Raw genomic sequence first — 24,454 nt, forward strand, 5'->3', positions numbered from 1 at the left:
CAGATAGGTCTGACAGCTAATACCTGTAAGATTTGCTCCATTTTTGGACATGACTAGTAAAGAAAATTCTCATGGAGAAAGCGGACATTGGACAAGACCAGACTGTTCTTGGCGGGAGGAAGGAGTGTCTGTCCTAAGCAAGTAGGTGCACCTGTGCCAGTGCCTGAGGAGGAGGACATTCAGACACGACTGCTGGCTGTGATGTTGCTGTCAGCTCTTCCTCCAGTGTCCACAGATGCACCCCCCTTTCCCGGTTTGCTAGGAATGTCTATTAGGAGTAGCTGGTGAATTTTGTCAAATGCCTTTTCTATGTCTATTGGTGATCACACAGCTTTTCCTTTTTAGTTGATTAATGTGGTGAATAACTGATTGATTTTTCAATGCTAAACCAACCAGAGACTTCTGGGGTAAGCCTGTATTGCTGTAATGTGTTATCCTCTTATATATAGTTGGATTAGGTATGCTAAATCGATGTGATTGGATCTGATTGAGATTTTTTTTTTCATCTATATTCATGGGAGATATTAAAGTCAATAATTTTCTTTCCTGCCATGTTCTTGTCTCATTTTGGTATGAGTAATCCTGGCCTCAGAATGAATTGAAAAAGTATTCCTTCTTACATTTTCTAGAAAGAGCTGTGTAGAACTGGTCCTACCTTTTCCTTTAGTGTTCCTTTGCTTTTTTTAAAAATTATTAACTAATTTCCTTAACAGGCTAAATAATAAGAGAGTGAGTGAGCAAAATTTCATGGCATGCACTGGTTGACTCCCCAGATGTGGGGGGCCAAGTGGGAGGTGGGAGCCAGGAGCTCCACCTGGGTCTCCCACCTGAGGCTCACCCACAGGGAGCTGGGTTGGAATGGAGGAGCTGGGACACTGACCAGCAGCCTGGCACGGGACATGGCCATCAGGCAGCAGCTTACCCTGCTGTGTCTCAGTGCCTGCCCAGGCCCGTTTCTTCATGACTGGCCTCTGGAAGATTGCGTATTTCATGGAATTTAACCATCCACTTCTTTAAGTTCTTAAATTGATCGGCCTATATAAATGGAAATATGTTGTAACAATCCCTAGTTGTCTTTTAGGAGCTAGTGGTGTCACCTCTCATTCCCGATGGTGTTCATTTGTGTTCTCATCTTGTTTGTGGTCAGCTTTGACTAGAAGCTTATTAGTTTTATTGCTCTTCCCAAAGAATTGGCTTTTTGGCTTTGCTGAGTTTTTTTTTTTTTCTCCTCTGTTTTCTGTTGATTTATATTTTTCATCTGTACTGCTTGCTTTACTATTTGAAAAGCAAATTACAGAGAGGAAAGACAAAGAAAGAGATTTTCCATCCACTGGTTGGTTTCCCAGATGGACACCACAGTCAGAGCTGGGTCAGCCCAAAGCCAGGAGTTTGGAGTTTTCTGGTCTCCCTAGTAGGTGCAGGGGGCCCAAGGATTTAGAGCAGCCAGGACTTGAGCAGGCACTGTTTGGGGATGACAGCCTGCAGGTGGAGGCTTAATGTACTATGCCACGACACAAGCCGCATGAGTTTTCATTGTTATTCAATCCAATTTTTTTTCTAATTTCTCTTAGTTTCTTTGATGTGTTTTTCAGAAGTATGTTTGGCTTCTAGATGTATAGATTTTCCAGGAATCTTTTTCTTACAAATGTCTAAGTTCCATTGTATGTCAAACACCACACTTTGATTTGAATCCTATTAAATTTATTGAGTCTTATGTCTCAGATTATGGTGTCTCTTGGTAAATTTTGTGTTTGAAAAGAATGTGTGCTCTGTGTTTAATAAATGTCAATTAGCGTTGCTGAAATATTCTGTAGCCTTACTGATTTTCTCTTGACTTGTTTTGCTGGTTATTTAGAGAAGAATATTGAAATTGGTGGCTAAATTGTAGGTTGCTCTGTATCTCCTTGCAGCTGTATTGTTTTTTGTTTTGTTTTTTTAAAGATTTATTTATTTTATTACAAAGTCAGATATACAGAGAGAGGAAGAGAGACAGAGAGGAAGATCTTCTGTCTGATCATTCACTCCCCAAGTGAACGCAACGGCCAGTGCTGTGCCAATCCGAAGCCGGGAACCTGGAACCTCTTCTGGGTCTCCCACACGGGTGCAGGGTCCCAAAGTTTTGGGCCGTCCTCGACTGCTTTCCCAGGCCACAAGCAGGGAGCTGGATGGGAAGTGGAGCTGCCGGGACTAGAACCGGCGCCCATATGGGATCCTGGGACGTTCAAGGTGAAGACTTTAGCCACTAGACCACGCCGCCGGGCCCTGTATTGGTTTTTGCTTCATACTTTGAAGGTCTGCTATGAACTGTGTAAACATTTAGAATTAGCCTGTCTTCGTGATGAAATGGCTCCCTTGTTATTACGGTACAGCACTCTTTATCCTGGTGAAATTCTGTACTCTGAAATCTACTCTGATATCACTGTGGCCACTTGAGCTTTTTCCTTTGCCTCAGCCTGCTTGTGTCTTTAAGTGTACATGTGTTCTTGTAAGTAGTCGATAGACGGGGTCTTGCTCTTTTTGTCCAACTTGACATTTTCTGCTTTTTTTTTTTTAACTGGGAGGCTTTGGACTACTTATTTTTACTATACTTATTGATATGAGGCTTATATTTTTCACCCTGCTGTTTGTCTTTGTTCTGATTTTCATTCTTTCTTTAGGCTTTAAGACTTTAGATTTCTATGGCTTCATGTTTTCTTGTGGTGGCTTACTCACTGCAGTGCCTTGACTTGTTTTGTTCCAGTTTTTGGAGTGTGGGTGTCAGTCTCCATGCTTCCATCCCTAACGTAAGTCCCGCAGTGATTATTACTCTGCTTGTCCACGTGATGAGCTTCTTAGAGAGTTGCGTAAGAACTGTGTGTTTACTCACGTCGTTGACCTGACTCTGTCCCCTGTCCGTCCAGCAGTTCCTGTAGGCAGAGAGCTGCTGGCGATGAGTTCCTGCAGTTTTTGAGTATCTAATAACTGTTTCTGTTTTTGGCTTTTGGAAGACAGTTTTGCTGTGCGTAGAACTCAAGGTAAATGATTTTTATTCTTCCATGCTGGAAAGATGTTGTGTGGCCTGCAGTGTTGCCCTTGGAGAACACCCGTTCCTTCTCGTGCTGATTTTTCTCCACTTAACATGATCGCTCTGGTGTAAGGACAAATGGATTTGAACCCAGTAGTTCACCAAAGGCGCACTGCGCGCTGTCTTGGTTTCTCCTGTCGGAACTCAGTCCTAACCTTTGCCTAACTGGAGCCATGGCCGGGGAGGGAACGTTGGAGAAGCCCAGACCTCAGCCTTACCAGGGTGTTGAGCACCATCACAGTGTCGGGGATGGAAGGCGTTGTTTTAGAGGTCACTTGCTTGAGCCACAGATCAGCTTGCCCAAGACCGCACGAATGAGTTGTTCCAGGAAATGAGATTTCCAGGTGAAGATGCTGTTGCTTCCAGAGTTGTGAACATTAACCTTGGGGCCAAAGATTTTGCCGCCTGATGAGAGCTGTGTTTTAGTACATAGATCGTGGGAGTGAATCCATCACAGGAACGCTGTATACATCATTGGACATTCTCTCTACTTCACACCAGCAGCTTTGTCCCCTACAGCCTGTGTGATTTTATTTTTTTGAAGATTTATTTATTTGAAAGGCAGAGTGACGGAGGGAGAGATAAAAGAGAGAAAAACCTATATTACTTTAAAGCGTCAAAACACAGTTTGGGTAGTATCTGTTTCTTTTGATAATTACTGATTTCATTTTCATCTCTGAATAGTTAACATGATGGTGTGATTTCTCAAGTCAAAACCACAGAATTCTATATCCAGGAAAAGGTGCCCTTAACCCTGTCTCCCTGCCCACTGCCACTGTTCAATGTAACACGTTTCCTTCATCTGTTTATGCAGCTCTAGCCCAGAACAAATACTATGTTCTCATTTTCTACTCCACTTTGCTTACACAAAAGGCAGCTTATTATGTGTACTCTCTTGTTTCTTGTCTTATTCTCCTTTAAAACATTTTTTTTTCAAATTTAGCCCATAGCTGTCTATATATATGTATATTGTATATATGTTAATCGGTCTCCCTATTCCTCCTCCTCTTTTTTTTTTTTTTTTTTTTTTTTGAATCTTATTTAAAAGATAGAAGGAGAGACAGAAAGATAACTTCCATCCACTGGCTCACTCCCCAAGTGACTCACTAGCCAGGACTGGAGCAGGCCAAATCCAGGATCCTGGAGCTTCCTCCAGGTCTTCCTCGTGAATATAAGAGCCCAAAATACTGGGACTGTCCTCCTCTGCTTTCCCAGGCATGTTAGCAGGAAGCTGGATCGGAAGTAGAGCAGTGGGGGTTAAACGCCCTTATGGCTGTGGCATCACAGGGCTGGGCAGTAAACACGTGCTCTTCCGGAAACACCAGTCCTGATGTTTTTATTCTGTGTAGGGGAGAGGCTGGGGGTTGTTTTGTTTCTGTGATCCAGTGTCCCATCGTTGGGCTAGCTCTGGTTAATCAGCAAGAGTACATTGAATAGCACGGAATGGCTGTATAGGTGCACAAGGTGATGTGTAAATGCGTATGCTTTTTTTTTTTAAGGTTTTAAAATTTTTATTGGAAAGTCAGATTTACAGAGTGAAGAAGAGACAGAGAGGAAGATCTTCCATCCACTGGTTCACTCCCCAAGTGGCCACAACACCTAGAGCTGAGCCAGTCCGAAGCCAGGAACCAGGAACTTTCCGGGTCTCCCACGAAGGTGCAGGGTCCCAAGGCTTTGGGCTGTTCTCGACTGCTTGCCCAACCCAGAAGCAGGGAGCTGGATGTTACGTGGAACAGCCAGGACACAAACCGGTACCCATATGGGATCCCAGCGTATGCAAGGCGGGGACTTTAGCCACTAGGCTACTGCACCGGACCCATGCTTATGCTTTTAAATGTCCTTCCTGGGTCAGAGCCAGTGACAGGAAGCTAACAGAAAGCCAAAAAAAGCAAAGATTTGTGATGTTGATCCATTTCATGAGAATAGCTTGATTATGGGTAGTAAGCACAAGATAGAACTTGAACCTTAGCATTGCTGATTAGAGTGCAGTTTTAAGTTTTAGAAAAATTTTGATTTAAGGATCGCCTGATTTATTATTATTATTTGTTGTTGCTGTTGTTATTTTGTGGCCAGCTGCTGAGTTACAGCACGTTAACTGGCAGGTGGTTGTTGCTCCTGACAGCCTCTTGTCTCTTGTATCAGATTGGCAAATGTGACCCAAACCAAGAGTTAAGATGCAAGGAGGGAGCACCAAGCAGTGTGCTCTAGTAACTAAATTAGTAGCTTCTCATAGTTCTCAGATATGAGTTATGCCAGCATAATTAAAGCTGCCAGCATTGGTTGTTTACAGTTGATAAAAGATTATTTTTTTAAGATTTATATATTTATTTATTTGAAAGGCAGTGTTATTATTGAGGGATTAGGAGAGACAGATCTTCGGTCTGTTGGTTCGCTCCCCAAATGGCCACACCTGCTAGGGCTAGGCTGGGCCAAAGCCAGGAGCCTCATCCAAATCTACAAAGTGAATGAAGGGGTCCAAGTGCTTGGGCTGTCTGCTGCTGCTTGCCCAGGCACAATAACTGAGAGCCTGGTCAGAAGTGGAGTGGCCAGGAATTGAACCGCACCATTATGGGATAGCAGCATCCCAGGCAGCATCCTAACTCTGCTATGCCACAATGCCAGCACACACACACGTACTTCTTTGTAGGGAGAGATCTGTAGACTATCTGCGTAGAGAGCAGAGACCTCTTCTCCACTCTGTCTTTACTGCCCAGGTGCCCACAGTGGCTGCAGCCGGGAGCCTGGGATGTGATCCAAGTCTCCTACCTGGATGGCAGGGACTTGGTTACTTGCAACATCTGTCTTCCAGGACCTGGACCTGCAGGAAGCTGTAATTAGACCCTAGAGGGCTGGGTATGGAATTGAAGCCCTGCAGAGTGAGGCATGGGTGTGTTAACTGTTGGGTCAGATGCCCCCTTTTAAAAATAGCTGTTTACTGAGGCCAGCATGAGCCTCTGCCTACAAGTGCCGACAAGCTCAGTTCATGTGCCAGCTGCTCCACTTCCGATCTACACCCTGCTTATGGCCTGGGAAAGCAGCAGAGGATGACCCAGGTCCTTGGGACCCTGCACCCGAACAAAAAACTTGCCAGAAGCTCTTGTTTCCTGGCTTCAGATCGACTCAGTTCCAGCTGTTGCAGCCATTCGGGGAGTGAACCAGCAGATAGAAGATCTTTCTGTCTCTCCTCTCTGTAAATCTGCTTTTCCAATAAAAATAAATAAATCTTTTTTTAAATAGCTGTTTATTATTCAGAAGGCAGAAAGCCCTTCCAATTAAAAACAAAAAAAGATCACTGTAGAATTTCAGGCTGTTCTTTCAGAAGACATATTATCAAAGAAGAGCTGTTGTCCCCTGCAATTTCATGTGACTCTTTGTACATTCAGAGATAATGAGAAAACTAAAAAGTAAACACAAAAATTCATAGTCAATAATCCATGCTGTTTTTCTGTGTAAATAAGATCTCTCAATTTTTCTCTCCATAGGAAGACCTAAAGAATAAAGACTTCTATTTAACCTTTTTAATTTTATGCTAAATCTGTTTGACTTGAATGGCACAGTTACATCTCATTTAGTCTTGCCACTTAAGAGCTGTATATTGGCAGAGGTAAATTAAATCTGTGGATACTATCAGAGTGAGGGCCTTGACCCCAGCAGCAGGAGAAGGCTCCAGCCGGGGTGGCCGTGGGGAGCCCTCCCAGCTGTGCTGTGAACCAGTCTGCGGGACCACTGGCCCCCCGGGGTGAGCAGCCCGAGCGGGGCTGACACAGGCGCCACCTCCAACGGCCATTCCGTGCCTGTTTTCTGTAAACGCTGTGTATCATACCCATAGGTGTACAGGGTGAGGGGCAAAGCCATCCATGCGCAGCATGCGTCTCTTATTTTCTGCTTGAGAGATGTGTTCATCATCCCCTCCGTTCCTTTTAATCTTCCTCTTTCCATGACACGGCAGCCTCTGAGTTCCATTCTCATCTCTCCCTGCTGTGACAGCTAGCTGGCACTTCACGGCACCTCAGACTCTTTCAGCTCCTGTTTTCCGCCAACTATCAGCCGCACAATAAGGTTGCCCTGTTGGGGAGGGAGAGGGTAGAGCCCTCTCCGAACGTCTCCCCAAGCTCTGAAGCTGGAGCCCTCCAGCGACCATTGAGCAGCTTTTAGATTATATTCCTCACCCCATCCCCCCAGCTCTCTCCTCCACACACTTCTGTTGATGGCATCAATTTGTTGCTATGGAAATCGTGGTAATGTCACAGAGTCAGCCCCAGTGACTTGTTGCAGGTGCATGGAGGAAACATGGGCGAGGCTTCAGTGGAGCACCTCATTAAAACTGAAAGCCATTATTTGCAAACAGGTGAAAAGTCAACCCTTTTTGCTTTTGTTTTGTTTTGGTAAGGAAAACTGAAAGTAAGCCCCCCCCCCAGCCAACTCATTCACAGTCTGCAACTGAGTGTCCCAGCCACAGGTTTCAATCCAAGTCTTTGACAAAATTAAAAATTTCCGCTGTGACAGAGAGTTGTTTCTCCTTGAGTTTAAATCTCTTTAACCAAACCGTTAGCACTCACATTGCCTTTCCCATTTGACTTTCAGTACACGGTCAGCAGCAGACAGTTCCGGCTCCGGCTCCGGCTCCGGCTCCGGCAGCCAATCCCCCGGCCAGCAAGCCCCAGCAACAGAACGGGAGCTCAGGAATGGGTAAGATCGCCAAGCAAGCCGACATGAGCTGGCTGCATGCTGTCAGGCTTGTGTCTGATGGTTTGAAATGTAATCTGGAACGAAAGGGAGTTTTCAAAGCCTCCTTTATGGCAGAGTTGCATCTTGCAAAGAATAACTGCACTTTTATTATACAATGAGAAAAATGATAGCCATTTAAAATACTTAACACTGTGCCTTTTTCCCCTTCAGTCAGAATGAATATGCCTTTCTGAATTAATGGGTTAGCCAGATATTTCTCACATCTTTAGCTTTTTTTCATTCCCTCTGACTTCTCTGTGAATTTGCATCCCTTTTAACTATTCGGAATCTACTTACAAGATAAGCTTTGTCAACATGTTTCCCATTTGGGGCTCTTAGATTTTTAAGATTTATTTATTTTCATTGGAAAGACAGGTTTCCAGAGAGAAGGAGAGACAGGAAGATCTTTTGTCCAGTGGTTCACACCCCAAATGGGTGTAGCAGCTGGAGCTGAGCTGAGCTGATCTGAAGCCAGGAGCTCTTCCAGGTCTCCCACGCAGGTGCAGGGTCCAGGCGTTGAGCAGCTGGGGTACAAATATGGGATTTCAGGCATGCAAGGCAGTATTACAAATCAAATTCAGTTGAGAGTCTCTCATTGTAAACTCATACCAAGCAAAGAGTCCAGCATCTAATTGTCCAGATACATTCAACAGTTTCTTGGGGAGATCATCTCTGGTCTGGAGGTAGAGCTGGCAGAATATCATCCTGGTCAATAAAAAGCCCCAACTTAACATCAACAACAGTTTACAACATTACGGTATTAATTGTCATGGTATTGAGTAACCAGTATGTTACAAGATGCAAGCTCTCAACCTCATCCTGTGACTACTTCATTGACATTTTTGTTTTGGTTTATATATAACCAGTTTCTATACAACTTAAAATGGCTATAGGGTACTATTCAGCTGTCTCGTGTCTATCCTCATTTTAGTATTTAGCAGTCCATAGCGTTGAGACATAATTCTGCTGAACCTGGCTGATTTCTGGATAGTCTAAACTAGCTTATAACTCTAGCAAGGCATATGACAACAGTTGAGGTGTAGAACTATATTAGGAGGGGTGTGCAGAGAATTCTTCCATTCTCCAGTAAGGAGTATCTAATCTCTGTGTCCTGCCTAGTAAGGTATATGTGAATCCACACTGATTGTTTCCTGTCTGGTTCTAAGCATTATTGTTCTGTCTATTCTGATTGTGTTTGTTTATTTGTTTTTGGGGAGGGGGCTCTGGAGCGACCCTGATGGTCATTGCCAGAGAGGATGGGGATCCAAAGTTGGAACTAAGGACGGACCAGAGAAAGCTCCTCTCCCGAGTCCCGAAGGAAGTTTGCTGTTCTGTGTCTATGGACCGCGTGAAAGGATTTGGGCTTCTTCCATCCCATGTGGTAGATCCCAATGGGGGTGGGTGACCTCAGAGTCCTCGGCCTCCAAAGGCACTCCAATTCCCAGTGGTCTCTTTGGGAGTTGGAATTTAGTCCTTGGTGCCCGTACTGATAGTCCTTCTTGTAGATCCAGGGGTCTCCAGAGTTGGGATACAAGCCTCCTCCTGTCTACCTGCTCCACTCTGGGGTCCCCCCCACTCTGTGCATATGACCTCCTGTTAAGAGGTTGTCAGGATCGCTTTTGTCTCCCCCTATATGTCTTTGTAGTTTTACTATTGTCTAATGCTGATTCGAGTCTGTTGTCTATGAGTTACCTGTTTTGTTCCTGATAGGTTGTATTTCATGTCATCCTCACGTACTCTAAGGAGGTGAAAGACTTCTCTGCCCTCCCACCCCATTACCGAGTAATATGTTTTACAATTCTTTGATGTAGGTCATAAGCAGTCTGACTCACATTGGCTGTTGGTTCATTGGTTACATCACAAAATCATTGCATTTGATACAGGCTATCTGAGGTTGAAATAATATTACAATTTACAGGTACTATTTTTGGATTAACATCATTTTATATTAAATTAAGGCAAACATGTGGTATTTAACCTTTTGGGATTGGCTCATTTTCCTCAGCATAATGGTTTCTAGTTGGGCCCATTTGGCCACAAAGAACTACATTTCTTTTCTTTTTTTTTTTTTTTTTTTTTTAAAGATTTATTCATTTTATTACAGCCAGATATCCAGAGAGGAGGAGAGACAGAGAGGAAGATCTTCCGTCCGATGATTCACTCCCCAAGTGAGCCGCAACGGGCCGGTGCGCACCGATCCGATGCCGGGAACCTGGAACCTCCTCCGGGTCTCCCACATGGGTGCAGGGTCCCAATGGGTTGGGCCGTCCTCGACTGCTTTCCCAGGCCACAAGCAGGGAGCTGGATGGGAAGTGGAGCTGCTGGGATTAGAACCGGTGCCCATATGGGATCCCGGGGCTTTCAAGGCGAGGACTTTAGCTGCTAGGCCACGCCGCCGGGCCCTTTTTTTTTTTTTTTTTTTTTTTGATAGCTGAGTAGTATTCCATGGAGTAGATAGATGAACCATAGCTTTCTTATCCAGTCTTCTGTTGATGGGCATTTCGGTTGCTTTCAAGTTCTTGCAATTACTGATTGTGCTGCTATGAACATAGGGGTGCATGTTGGTTGAGTTTGTGTTTTTTAAACCTGGTTCTCACCTGAAGGAACATTTTGATGTGGAAGGTAAGAAATTACCAGACTCAGTCATGTTTTCTAAAGACAGAGGTGGAAGCTCTGCAGATCCAGCGGTTGGGGGGTGTGTATGTGTGTGTATGTGTTCCTGTGTTGTGTGTGTGTGTGTTCCTGTGTGTTCTGGAGACTCAAATGTGTCAGTGTGCTTGAGCTGGTGACCAGCTTGAGTTCCTTGTACTTCCCCAGTATAGGATGGAGCCTGGGCAGAAGGTCCCCAGGGTCTACCAACCCACATCTGGACTGAAGGCTGATTCTTGCCATTCACTCCCAACTAAACACAACCCTGTAAGACTTCATTCTAGGCTGCCCAGCCTCAGAGGCCAGTTGAGAACTGAGAGCTGTCCGTGGGTGTTTGGAGGTGCTATGTTGCTGATAGGCATCCTTGCCCCGCATGATTCTCACAAGGTCCCATACCTTGGTGGGTTTTTATCTTACGTGACTGGTCACTTGCCATCAGTGTTACCAATCAAGAAAGTTGAGTTGAAGCATGTGTTGTTACGCAATGGGCTAAACTACCTCTTGAGAATGCCCGTATCCCATGTTGGGGTACCCATGCTTCGAGTCTGGCTTTGCTACTGCATCTGGAAGGTAGCAAGTGTTGGCCCAAGTTATAGGTTCCTACCACCCACGTGGGAGATTCAGATGGAGTTCCTGGTACCTGACTTTGTGACCTAGGCCTGGCTGTTGTGGGTGTTTGGAGTGTGAACCAGCAGAGGGGAGATCTCTTAGTCTCTTTCTTTCTCTCCCTCTGCCTTTCAATAAATAAGTAAATCTTAAAAATGAAAGTTGGGTCCAGCATTGTGATACAGCAAGTTAAGCTCACACTTAACAGTGCCAGCATCCCATATCCAGCTCAAGCCCTGGCTTCTCTGTGTCTTGTCCAGCTCTCTGCTAAAGCAGCTAGGACAGCAGTGGAGTACGGCGCGAGAGCTTATGCCCCTACCAGCCATGTGGCCTGGCACAGCTCAGAGCATTGGGGAATAAACCAGCAGATGGAAGATCTCTATCCTCTCTCCTTCCTCCCATCTCTGACAAATAGAAAGCTTTTTTTTTGGTTGATTTTCTGTGATTTTTGTTTTAAGATTTATTTTTATTGGAAAGACAGATATACAGAGAGGAAGATCTTCCATCCATTGATTCACTCCCCAAGTGACCACAATGGCTGGAGCTGAGCCAGTCCAGAGCAAGGAGCTTCTTCTGAGTCTCCCACGTGGGTGCAAGGCTTTGGGCCATCCTCAACTGCTTTCCCAGGCCACAAGCAGGGAGCTGGATCAGAAATGGGGCGGCCGGGATTAGAACTGGCGCCCATATGGGATCCCGGGGCGTTCAAGGCAAGGACTTTAACTAGTATGCTATCATGCCAGACCCCTGTCTGTGATCTTACCCACTGAGGCAAAAGGAAAGTTTCAGAGGTTAGCCCTCAGGAAAGGCCGTGTCTCAGGGTGGGCTTTGTGCTGCAGCAGGTGAAGCTGCACCTGGACGTCCACATCCCATAGCAGAGCACCAGTACCAGTCCCGGCTGCTGCACTTTTGTCAATACACCTAGAAAGCATGCGTGGTGGTCCAGGCACTAGGGATCCTGGCCCAGCCATGACTGTTCACCACCGGAGGAGTGAGCAAACCAGCAAGTGGAAGATCTCGCTCCTGCTCGCTCGCTCTATCTATGAATTTCTCTCTAGCTCTGTCTTTCTGTCTGGCTCTGCATTTCAAATAAATGAACGCAAAGTAGAGAATGTGCTAACACAGAGGAGAGGGAAGAAAGACCAACGTCTGGGTTTTAGGTCGGCAAGCAGAGCAGTGACAGCCTGTGGGTCTCGCCTTCGCTCTGGGGGCTTTGCTGCCCTGCCTCCAGTTGACCTGCACGTCTCACTTGGTGGAGCCCCTCTCCCTCACTCCCCGCTCCCGTAGCGCCCTGTAGCTGTAGGTGCTGTTCTTGAAATTAAATAGAATAATGGCTGTGCCTTTCCTTGTGTGTGTTTTTCAAGGTCCCCCCATATCTAAGTCTTTTGGTGCCTCCAAGACCTTTGGGAAAGCCGGAGGTGGCAGTCTGATGAGCACTTCCGGAGGAACACAGTCCAGAGTGGTCCCCATCGCCAGCCTTACCCCCTACCAGTCCAAGTGAGTTGTCACTGCGGATGAGTTCAGAATGAATGTACAGAATCGCAGTCATGACGGGTTCTTGAGTTATTTCTGTGTGAGTTTCAGAATCACCACTACATCGAATAGTGCCATTTGGGGCAACCTTTGACACTCATCCGAAAGCGTGACCAAAACAGCAATCCACCAAAACTTATGGATTCCATTCATTAGGAAGGAATTTTAAATGTTTAATGCTTAGAGAATCGGTTGATAGTCTTTTGAGGAAAAAGAAGTATTTGTGCGAATCCCAAGGGCATCTCACCTTCTCATATAAACAGATAACCTTTTGTCCCCGTGATTTGTTTTTTAGTTGTCTGCCTCCACAGAGACTTTCCCAGTATTTTTGTCATTGTTGTTGTTGTTATTTTTATTGGAAAGGCAGATATACAGAGAAGAGAGACAGGAAGATCTTCTATCTGATGGTTCATTCACAAGTGGCCACAATGGCCAGAGCTGAGCCAATCCGAAGACAGGAGCCTCTTCCAGGTTTCCCACGTGGACACAAATAGTGTGTCCAAAGCTTTGGGCCATCCTTGACTGCTTTCCCAGGCCACAAGCAGGGAGCTGGATGAAAAGCGGGAGACCTAGGGTTAGAACTGGCAACCGTAAGAGATCCCAGTGCGTTCAAAGCGAGGACTTTAGCTGCTAGGCTGCCATACCAGGCCCTGCCCCTGTGATATAGTTGGCTGAGATGACCCTGTCTGCATGAACCTTGTTGATTGACCCTGAACATGTATTTCATGTTCCTTGTGTCCCTTCAAGATCAATTTGAGCAGTCCAAAATTTAGGAGTGGCTTTTTCTGAATTCTTTGTGATGTTTTTAATGTACTCTCCAATGCTTTGTCACGGAACGACACTTTAAGCTAAGTAATGTGCCCGGCCCATACCTTCAGCGTAGGCACCAAGCCTGGCTGTCACATCTTGTGCCTGCTTTGTCCGGGTGACCTCTGTGTAAGGTCCTGCTTCCTCAGCCTGTTTCACATAGGTAGTGTTCCCACCCACACCAAGTTCTGTATAAAAGTCGTGTGTTTATAGTCGGCATGCATTGAGAATGAGACATGAATTTGACATCCGTTTTATCAGTTCCCATAATTGAAAATAGTGACAATGTAATTGCTGGTATTGCTGTTGTGTTCTAGCTTAGAACCCTTCATTAGGGGGATATTGTTGCCTTGGTAATGCTTTTTTGGTAAAAGAAGAGCGCTTATAAATTTACTTATCTGACAGCAGAACGAGCTAGTGTTAAATCACCTTACATGTTTTGTTGTTTGCTTCGGCTATAAACTATCAAACCTGCGTGTTATTTTGGGGTTTTAATTAATTGGGTAAAAATACAGCCAACATTGAAAGAATAGAATATGCAAAAGATGTGTAAGGCCATCAGAAGATGATTTCTTTCTTGATCTTTGTTCTAAGTGAGATTCATATCATCTCTCTGGTCTTAGGTGGACGATTTGTGCTCGTGTCACCAACAAAAGCCAGATCAGGACCTGGAGCAATTCCAGAGGGGAAGGGAAGCTGTTCTCCATAGAGCTGGTTGATGAAAGTGTGAGTATGTGTCAAGCGCAGAGCTAGAAGTCGAGGACTCTAGAACAGGAGCTTGGCTCTGTAGGCCTACAGAAACAACATGGGCCAGGAGGAAATGTGACTGTCTACTTGGTGTTCCCTCTGCTACAGTAAGTCCTTTGATGTAGCCTGAGAGTTGAGGGCTAACTGGTCATAAACAAAAATTCCTGTAGCAGAAGAAATCAATCTGCTAAACGCAGGCAGGAAAAGCTGGTGCGGCCGTGTCTGATGCGCTGCAGCCCCGGGTGTGGCACCTGCCGAGGAGCACGTGGGCGCATGGAGCCCCAGAGATGTCAGGCCGCCCCCAAGGTGCAGGGAGCTCGGAGCCCGTTGTGGGGGACTGATGCTGCAGACTCTGCCTACACTTGATGTAAACAGAGGCAGTGAGACTGTTTCCAAGCTATGGCACTCACTGGTCTGCCCTGCTAGTCTGGGTTAACAGTCCTAAAATGTACGCCAAGCTTCCCTTTCCATCTGCTGCATATTTCCTACTCGTTCAAATCTTTAAGGGGTGGGTGGGGGGAAGAAAAAGAGTTTATTTTTTGAGAGCTGGTATCACCCTAGATGTTGAACTGTGATGGCAGTCAGTATCTAAACCCGAGCTCTTCACAGATTGTTCATCGAATCCTGTTCAGCCATTTACATTTCTTACCCCTTTTGTGAATTTTGATTGACATGAAAGTAAAAGTGAAAAATCATCTGCCACTTGAAAAATAGGGCTTGCCACCACATTTTTGGCAGTGACTGCTGAAGAGGAGCGACTCCGTGGCTGGGGCTGCAAGCCCGGGGGAAGCTGGTGAATCATCCGGTTCAGCACACTGCCCGTGGGCTCCAGTCGTGTCTGCACGTTCAGAACTTTCTGGTTCTTATTGTCAAAATATGGAATTACTATTTTTGATTGTTTGTTTTCTAGCTTGAGGTTAAGAAAGCATGATTCTGGGATCAGCTTGTTGGATTTCTCTTGTGTCATAGGAGCCGATGATTGGAATTTGTGCTGTAAAAGGTGGCTTTTTTTTTTTTTTTTTTTTTTTTTTTTCTGGAATAGTTGCCACCCCTTATAGGTTCCTTGTCTGCTTATCTTACTGCCATGAGGAGGCCATCTTGATGCGATGGGTCCATCTCTCGCTGGCCAGCCCTGCTGCTGGCCACCGCCCTCTGACCTGCTCTTGTTCTCCTCTGCAGGGTGAAATCAGAGCTACTGCTTTCAACGAGCAAGTGGACAAATTCTTTCCTCTTATTGAAGTGAACAAGGTATGGTAGTGCTGATTTCAAAACTGACCCCGTTGGGTGCTGGAGTGAGGGGAGCGTTGTCCACCGGGGAGTGGTGTGCAGACCAAAGGTGTTTATGTCCCATGTGATGGGTTATGTACATGGTATGGTCTTTCTTGCAGGTGTATTATTTCTCGAAAGGCACCCTGAAGATCGCTAACAAACAGTTCACTGCTGTTAAGAATGACTACGAGATGACCTTCAATAATGACACAAGTGTGATGCCCTGTGACGATGGGAACCATCTCCCCACAGTCCAGTTTACCTTCACGGGGATCGACGCCCTGGAGAGCAAGTCTAAGGACTCACTCGTGGGTATGTCCGTGTGCCAGGATAAGGCCGTAGCAGCGTGGAGGGGACGCGGGGAGCTGCAGAGCTTCCCGTTGAGCCTTTGGTCTTGTTATGTTGGGAGCCTCGGCCATGTGTCCGCTGACACGTTGTGTTTTTATTGTAGACATAATTGGGATCTGCAAGAGCTACGAGGATGCCACTAAAATCACCGTGAAGTCCAACAACAGAGAAGTTGCCAAGAGAGATATCTATCTGATGGACATGTCAGGGAAAGTGGTGACTGCTACTCTCTGGGGAGAAGATGTGAGTACTTGCATGGGGCAGTCCACACACATGGCAAGAGCTGCCTGGGGGCTGGACTCTGGCCATGGTGGTGAAGGGCCATGCTGTCTAGCACTGAACTTGAAATCCTTTCATGTATGCTGTCTCTAGGAAAGTAACTCGAGACTCACACTGCTGTGTTTCTGAGTAGATCACGTAATGTGAGTGTCTTGTACAGAGTCCACCTGCATTAATTACATTCACTCTGATATTGGCCATTTTCCTCATTGTAAGAACATTCTGTGTGTTCTTCCTGCCAATGACCCTGGCATGTATTTGGCATTTGTTTTGCAGGCTGATAGATTCGATGGCTCGAGACAGCCCGTGCTAGCCATTAAAGGAGCCCGGGTTTCTGATTTTGGTGGCCGGAGCCTGTCCGTCCTGTCTTCAAGCACTGTCATTATGAATCCTGACATCCCAGAGGCCTATAAGCTTCGTGGCTGGTAGGTTGGTAGGAAGCCAAGCAGAGGGGTCTGTTGTGCTCAGACTTTGAGAAGTGCTGAGTCTATGCGCATGTGAGCTCTCCGCCACGCAGGAGCTCCCTGGCCACGTAGAGCAGCCCCCATGTTTCATGTTGACAGTTGCACCTCCTGTAAGGGTGACTTTAGAGCCTTGGACAGACATAGCTGTGACACACCTGTGGGGTTAGCTGTGACACGCCTGTGGGGTCAGAGATGGGAGTAAGAGTGCAAATGTTGATGCTGCCTTGCCCAGCCTTAGCAGCCGCGTGCCAGAGAACTGTGAGCCAAGGCACTTACTCTCCAAGGTTTAAGCCGTGACATCTGTGAGATGGGAGAGGATACGCTTTCTTATCTGTCAAGTCTTTGGTGCCGATCACATCTTTTAGTGTGTATTCACTGGACTCTGATGAAAGTGTGGTGGCAACAATGGGCTTTTGTTGGCATTATATTGTCACTCCCAAAGCTCTCAAAAGATAGTCTGTTTAAAGAAAAAAAAGCTCAGTACATCTAGCTTTTTAGGGCCTCCGAACTGCCTTAAAGGAGCACTTCAGACAGAAACATGGTATGCAAGAATGGATGTGGTCAGGGAGAACACTTTAACTAACCCTGTCTTAAATAAATTGTATAGCTGTAAATAGAGGGACATGTGTGTTGGTTTCCAGATAGGTCTCAGGGTTTAAGTGACCAAAGAGTGACCGCAGGTTACACACTCCTTGCTTTTGTGTCGAGTCCATTGTGAGCCAAGAACGCTAGTGTTTGAACAGTTCCAGGAAGCATCTACTGGGATGTTGATGGCCCTTGATCATATCCTGCTTATCCTGGTGGCTGTGCCTGCATTCCGAGCCGTCGGAGCAGCAGTCCTCTCAGCTGCGTTTTGTTTTTTGTTGCTTGGTTTCCTCTCCTACTTTGGAGCTCCGTCCCGCAGTTGACTGCATGTTCACATAAAGGTTTTCACATTTTCCTTATCAATAACTATGACGCCAGCCAACACACAGAGACATTGTTGTCCCCAGGCATTGATCAAACAAAAGCCCCAGCCAGGCAAGGCCTGGACACATTTAGATTGTGGCTCCGAGCATACAGTGTGTTTCATTTTGTTTTATCCTAAGAAGGGCTGCCTACCTGCTTACTGTGTTGACTTCCAGTGCGCCATCTGTGGTGGCAAATGTCTCCTTGGAGTTTTATGGCCCTTGTTGTGCCTCCAGGATGAAGTCAGCTGCTTACCTGACAGCCCGGGGGCTGTGTACTACATGGGGTGTGCTCAGGGAGCCCCTCCCTGGGACAGCCGGGCTTTCTCATCCCAGGCCTACTCCTCTCTCGTGTATATCTCTGAGCCGCTTTCTCCCAGGCCTAGCACAGGATCAAGAGGCACAATCAATTTTAATAGAAGCTTAATATGAATGAATCTAACTTTAGTATTGACATAAGTAAAATCTCACTAAGAAGGAAAATTCTCCCCTTCCCCCCCCAAAAAAAAACTACACAGGTAATGCCATCTAACAAATTATGTTATATAACCATAACCTTTCATACCGTATTAGGCTTAAGAGAACTTTAAGGAGCAGGTGTGGGCCTCGTGGTTAAGATGCCCACATCCCGACGTAGAGTGCCTGGGTAGGCTATCCAGCTCTAGCTTCCTGCTGCTGCATATCCTGGGAAGCAGTGGGTGCTGGCTCACATTTGGATCCCCGTCACCCACATGACCGACCTAACCTGGACTGGTCCCTTTTTAGGGACATTCTTCGTTAACCCATTCCAGCGTGAGGTTAGAAATGGCAGCAGAGGGAGGGTGAGCAGGAAAAGCCCAGTGTTACTGCTTTGCTGTTGTTTCCCAGTTAGGATTTTCTTAGGGCTCTGGCCTAAACTAGGGAAAGGTCTGTGTGCTTTGGCACTCTTTGACTTGACCACTGGAGGGCATCAAAGCAAATGAGATCAAAAGAAAGGTCAGTAAAGTGTGATGAGGAAGATGCTGGGTGAGGGGAAGGGTGGCATGACCCCTTTTGGACACCTGAGTGGGCAGCCCACCTGGCAGATTAATACGAGTGCCGCACTAAGGGGTGCCCGTCAACCTTCCTGGCCTGTTGCTTTAGGTTCGACTCAGAAGGGCAAGCCTTGAATGGTGTTTCCATCTCTGACCTCAAGAGTGGAGGAACAATGGGGAGCAACACCAACTGGAAGACCTTGTACGAAGTAAAATCGGAGAACCTGGGCCAAGGGGACAAGGTATCCTGACAGCATGGGGTGTGTGTGGGAGGGCGGGGTCAGAAACCTGGGCCATGTTGATTCCAAGCTACCACACTTCCCAGACTCTGAGCAGAGCATGGGGCGTGGTGGCCGAGGCGGGGGCCAAGGATGGCCCCACCTTCCAAAGGTGAGGCTCTCAGGGGCGTGGAGGCTGGGAAATGTGAGCCGCTCTTGGAGGAGTCTCAAAGAACTGGGGAGATGCAAGCCAGATCAGAGCGCCTTCAAGTGCCTCTCTCTCCTGGGATTATTCCTTCCAGTCTATGTGCACATATCAAGCATTAGCCCAGTGTGGTGTCAGACCCTGGGACCATTCGCTCTTAGCCCCTGAGAACTGGGTGCGCCCCACAGCCTCTGGCAAGGACAGGCCCTGGGGCGTGTCCATGTGCCACTTCCCTTTCAATGTTCATGCTCAGTGTCCTTCCTCCTGCCTTAAGCCAATCTGTATTCTGTCAGTAGTTCAACATGTCAATCATTTCTCTCTCCTTCCTGCTAAGAAGAGCAGTCCCTTCCCTTCTCCTTTGCTCATCACACACAGCATAGATTTTACTCCTTCCTGTTTGCTTTCCCTCTGCCACCTTATCCATTGTTGCTTCAGGAACAACTTGCAGCGCCGTTGCACACCCTCTCCAGAGCCCAGCAGTGGGCTGTGCTATTGTCCTATCACAGGAACAGGTCTTCATCTGTCTCCTAGAGCTGAAAGGAGACAGTGTGGAATAAGGAGTCAATCAAACAAAATACACAAGCCATGCCTTGAATCTGGACCACACCTGGCAGTGCAGGCACTTGTTGGTGTCTCCTAGGAGACACTTTTTTTTTTTTGAGCGGGGGAAGGCAGATTTAGGAAGAGAAAGATCTCCCACCTTCTGTTTCACTCCCCAAGTGGCCAAAACAGCTGGAGCTGAGCCATTCCGAAGCCAGGAGCTTTTCTGGGTCTCCCATGCAAGTGCAGGGTCCCAAGGCTTTGGGCCGCTCTCGACTGCTTTCCCAGGCCACAAGCAGGGAGCTGGATGGGAAGTGGGGCAGCTGGGACATGGGCCATCACACCGGGCCCCCAGAGGACACTCTCCAGAGCCTTCTGAACTGGGGCCTAGCCAAGCCCTTCCCACATCCACATAGCTATTTCCCTCTTTGAGCTATCAGGAATCCCCTGAGGTTTTGCTGACCTGACTGAATTCAGAGTACAATTAGATATGCTCCATTGCTGTACTAAACACACCCCTCAGAATGACTCATCTGACATCCCCTCTCTGCAGAGGTTAGAAAGTAAAACTCAAACCTGTGGGGGCCCGGCGGCGTGGTCTAGCGGCTAAGGTCCTCGCCTTGAACGCCCCGGGATCCCATATGGGCGCCGGTTCTAATCCCGGCAGCTCCACTTCCCATCCAGCTCCCTGCTTGTGGCCTGGGAAAGCAGTTGAGGACGGCCCAATGCATTGGGACACTGCACCCACGTGGGAAACCCAGAAGAGGTTCCTGGTTCCCGGCTTCGGATCGGCGCACACCGGCCGTTGCAGCTCACTTGGGGAGTGAATCATCGGATGGAAGATCTTCCTCTCTGTCTCTCCTCCTCTCTCTGTATATCTGACTTTGTAATAAAAATAAATCTTTAAAAAAAAAAAAAAAAACTCAAACCTGTGACTTAGTCGCTGTGCTCAAGACACAGGTGTTCCTCTTGGGTATTTTTACATTTGGCTAGATTTATCAGCTTGGACCAGGGATTGGCAAGCCAAGCCACCTGCAGTTGTAAATAGTTTTGTTGCTGTGTTAGCCATGTGCCTCTGTCCACATGCTGCCATCTGGATGACTCTGCTGAGCAGAGCTGAGTAACTACAGCAGACAGGCTGAAACACTTGGAGAAGACGCCCTCTGACCCCTGGCCCAGACAGACAGAGGTTCTCTTAGGGGCCACGGGGCAAGTCTGACTTTCATGTAGTTGTCAAGTAGAGAGGAAAGCAACTCTAAAACTACAGAATGAATTATTCCTTTCAATCATTCTGTGACTCGAGAATTGCAGTATATGTAAGCTGTCGTCACCGAGGTGTAAGGGCCAGCTTTGAGCTGCCTCGTGGCCCCTCGGGGCAGCACTCTGCGTCTCACGGCATTCTCCTCTCCCAAAGGCCGACTACTTCAGCTCAGTGGCCACCGTGGTGTATTTGCGCAAGGAGAACTGTATGTACCAGGCCTGCCCTAACCAGGACTGCAACAAGAAAGTGATCGATCAGCAGAATGGGCTATACCGCTGCGAGAAGTGCGACAGCGAGTTCCCCAATTTCAAGTACCGCATGATCCTGTCGGTGAGCACGATGGGCCAGTGGGAAGCCGCCACAGTGGCATGAGCTGAGTATGCTGGGGCGTGGGCAGTAGCTGCGGATTGCTGCAGACCAGGAAGCTTTCAGACGAGGCAGCTCTGGAGTGCGCGTAACTGCCCAGTAAATGAGGAGGCAGGGCCTTTCACGCAATTCAGCAGCAACTTGTTTTCTCCTGCTAAAAGCTTTTCTTGGTGCTAGAAAGCTGCCCAGACCAATGGAGTCTTCTGTGCATGCCGTGCAATTACAGCATTGGTGGCACATACCCGCTATCCTTCATGAGGATAAATTAATCTGAAATAGCATTTCTGGAGGGCAATAATTGTGCTTAGACAGCTGAGGCCTGGTGCCCGTTGTTTTCCTCATGGGGTAACTGCCACGCCATCCCCACCAAGCCGACTTCAGAAGACCTCACTGCGTGCTGAGGTGGACCCTTGCGCACACGTGTGTGTGTGTGTGTGTGTTTGTGTTTTGTAAACACTATTGGTTTTTCTTGTAAATCCTTATGAATGTAAAGTATGTTTGTGAGTTATTTTAGTGAAAGCACTGAAAATAAACATGCATGCTCACATTTTTTCTAGAAGGTGATTTGGCAGTAATATATCAGAGCCCTTAAAAAATGCTTCTGTTTTCTCACAAACACCTGGAATGATTTCTTGTAAGCAAATCATCAGTGATGTTAAAGTCTTTGATTGACTATCCATAGAATGGAATACAGTTAGAATTTGTTCCACAGTGTTATTAGTAACGACTACTGCATGATACAAGTACTCAGGATTGATTAATTAATTTAGATGGTCTAAGGTTCCTCTACAGACAGAACTGAAAAACAAAACAGACTTTTGGTTATGGTTATTTTTGGTAGATTTTTATGTTCTTCTAGAAAGTTCAGAATAGAGTGGAATGAAAAGCTGGAGGTCTCAGGATTTGCAGTGTGTGGAGCCTGGGCACTGACTGTCGGACGTGCCCTCCAGGTTTTCAGGGTGAGCCCCAGGGTATCCGTCAGGAGGCAGGTGTGGCAGCCTCGTGTCCTGCATCCTTAGACGCTGTGTCTCAGCTGAATCTGAGGTGGCACCCACAGTGTGGCGGGCTCTGTTTCCAGTCTTGACAGACCTGCCTGTTCCCCCGCATGCGTGGTCTGTCTGAATGAACCCAGCTTAGCTGGAAATGTGCCTAAGTGCAAGGTGTGTTTAATACACACATCCCAGCGTAGCCTCGCCAGTGCTGCTGTAACTGCTGTTTCATCTGATGTGCAGCTGAGAGTTTAGTTTTGCTTTATTTGAAAGGCAGAGAGAGAAAGAGACTGAGGCATAGGCCTTATGACACAGGTGCAGACATCCCAAGTGGAGTCTCCCCCGCTGTGCCCAATGCCCACTTCACCCTTGCTCACCTTAAGCCTGCTCAAAGCACATTTACCTGCAGTTGGGAAAAATCAGCTGGCACAAAAACTTTAAAAAAATAATAATAATAAAGTGTTTAATGATGGAGCTTCCATGTGGCTTCTGCAGTGCTGTATTGAAAATGAAGACAGGACAGTTGAGTGCCTGGGTAGGCTGTTGCCGACAAGGTAAGAAATTGTAAAGTAGAACCACCATGAAGTCCCAGACTGTCTGTGCATGCAGAGGGAATATTTTGTTATGATGAGTGGGAAAATTTAATTTCCCAGCCTCCTTGTGGGTCACCTTTTATCATTTGCTGAAATAACAGAGTTTGTGTTTTTTAGGCAAACATTGCAGACTTTCAAGAGAATCAGTGGGTGACTTGCTTCCAGGAGTCTGCGGAGGCCATCCTAGGACAAAACACCGCTTACCTTGGGGAGCTGAGAGAGAAGGTGAGCTTGGGGCTTGGCTGGGGCCAACCCCTTTCCCGGTCACAGCACTACTGCAGCACTGGGTCCTTCTTTTGCTGTTTAGTAGTTTGGGTTGTTTTTTGCGGGGGGATGGGGAAGGATTTTATATTTTATATGATTATCAATCTGATGATGATTTGAGAGCTTGTGCAGTTTTGATTTTGTCCCTTTAAATCTTTTGTTGTTGTTGTTTGAAAGAGAGCTCTCATCTGCTAGTTCAGTCCCCACATGCTCACAACAGCTAAGAATGGGCCAGGCCGCGGCTGGGAGCTGAACGTTATGCTAAGTGTCCACCGTGAGTGGCAGGAGCCCATCACGGCTGCCCCGCAGGCTGCACGGTGACCAAGACACTAGAGTGGGAAGCCAAGTTGGAATTCAAAGCCAGTTGCTCCAGCTTGGGATGCAGACGTATCAGACGGCATCTTAGCTGCCGAGCCAAACACCCACCCCTAAATCTGGGCTTACAGGCATTGCACATAGGAAGTGCTTGCTATTTTATAACTTGGCATTTTCTACATGAATGTAGAATAGATTACCAATTATTCTAAACTTAGATAAAGCATGTGAAGAAAAACAATAAAGCTATAGTTTCTGGGCTGTGTAAGTAGGCACCCATTTATAAAATGGGATTAGTGATGTTGTTGTTTCCCAAAATTGGTGAGAATACTTATAAAAGCTACAAAGAAAAAAATGTTTGCCATTTCTCCATGAGGTGATTTTCTTACTTGCTGTCCTCACTCCTGCCTGTTGGCTCTGCCCTGGCCCTCCCCCCACCCTTTTTGTTTTTCCAATTTTCTAGGAGATCTCTGAAAATAGTCCCAGCCAGTCCTGTTAGAAAAATATCTGGAACTGACTTGAAACTGTGATTCTATCTTTTGAATGTTTGCCTGCCTGGTCCTCTGTTCCTGTCAGATTTTCAGGCTGCAGACGGCTGTTCAGGCTTTTTTGTGTTTACTGCTGGAGAGCGTGAACATGCGTAAATTCTCCCTCCGGGAGCCGTGGTACTCTCAGAGTGTGGGTCCCGCACTGTCCAGACTTGGGAAGGATGATGATGCCTGGAGGAGGCTCCTGGCTTTGTCCTGCTCCAGCCCCAGAATAAATACATCTTTTTAGAAGAGAAGAAAAACACAATAGTGGGAAAGAGATTGATATTTGGTTGATCTTTACTGGTTGACTTCTCAAGTGGCCACAACAGGTCTGTTGGAGGCCAAGGTCAAGGGCTGAGACCTCCATCCAGGTCTCCCATATGGAGGGATAGAGGCAAGTGCTTGAGTCGTCTCCTGCTGCCCTTCCAGGCACGTTAGTAGGAGCCGGATAGGAGCAGCTGAAAGTGCAGCAGGCACTCCTAGTACGTGAGATTACAGGCTGCACCGCAACACTCACTCTTTTTTTTTTTTTTAATTTTTTTTTTTTTTAAAGATTTTATTCATTTTTATTACAGCCAGATATACACAGAGGAGGAGAGACAGAGAGGAAGATCTTCCGTCCGATGTTTCACTCCCCAAGTGAGCCGCAACGGGCCGATGCGCGCCGATCCGAAGCCGGGAACCTGGAACCTCTTCCGGGTCTCCCACGCGGGTGCAGGGTC

At 46.8% G+C, this 24,454-nt stretch overlaps 1 protein-coding gene across 1 annotated transcript in view; it reads left to right on the top strand.

Annotated features, from left to right (window-relative positions):
• RPA1 (replication protein A1) overlaps nucleotides 1-24,454 on the top strand; it is a 51,125-nt gene that overhangs the window by 22,657 nt on the left and 4,014 nt on the right. Inside the window, exons 6-15 of the mRNA XM_058675265.1 lie at nucleotides 7,649-7,753; nucleotides 12,409-12,541; nucleotides 14,008-14,110; nucleotides 15,311-15,379; nucleotides 15,520-15,712; nucleotides 15,852-15,991; nucleotides 16,304-16,452; nucleotides 18,561-18,693; nucleotides 20,829-21,005; nucleotides 22,741-22,848. Coding sequence (XP_058531248.1) covers nucleotides 7,649-7,753; nucleotides 12,409-12,541; nucleotides 14,008-14,110; nucleotides 15,311-15,379; nucleotides 15,520-15,712; nucleotides 15,852-15,991; nucleotides 16,304-16,452; nucleotides 18,561-18,693; nucleotides 20,829-21,005; nucleotides 22,741-22,848 — 1,310 coding nt within the window. The remainder of the gene's footprint in view (nucleotides 1-7,648; nucleotides 7,754-12,408; nucleotides 12,542-14,007; nucleotides 14,111-15,310; nucleotides 15,380-15,519; nucleotides 15,713-15,851; nucleotides 15,992-16,303; nucleotides 16,453-18,560; nucleotides 18,694-20,828; nucleotides 21,006-22,740; nucleotides 22,849-24,454) is intronic.

Source organism: Ochotona princeps, chromosome 17, assembly GCF_030435755.1.
Source record: "Ochotona princeps isolate mOchPri1 chromosome 17, mOchPri1.hap1, whole genome shotgun sequence".
In the NCBI taxonomy this organism is placed as follows: domain Eukaryota; kingdom Metazoa; phylum Chordata; class Mammalia; order Lagomorpha; family Ochotonidae; genus Ochotona; species Ochotona princeps.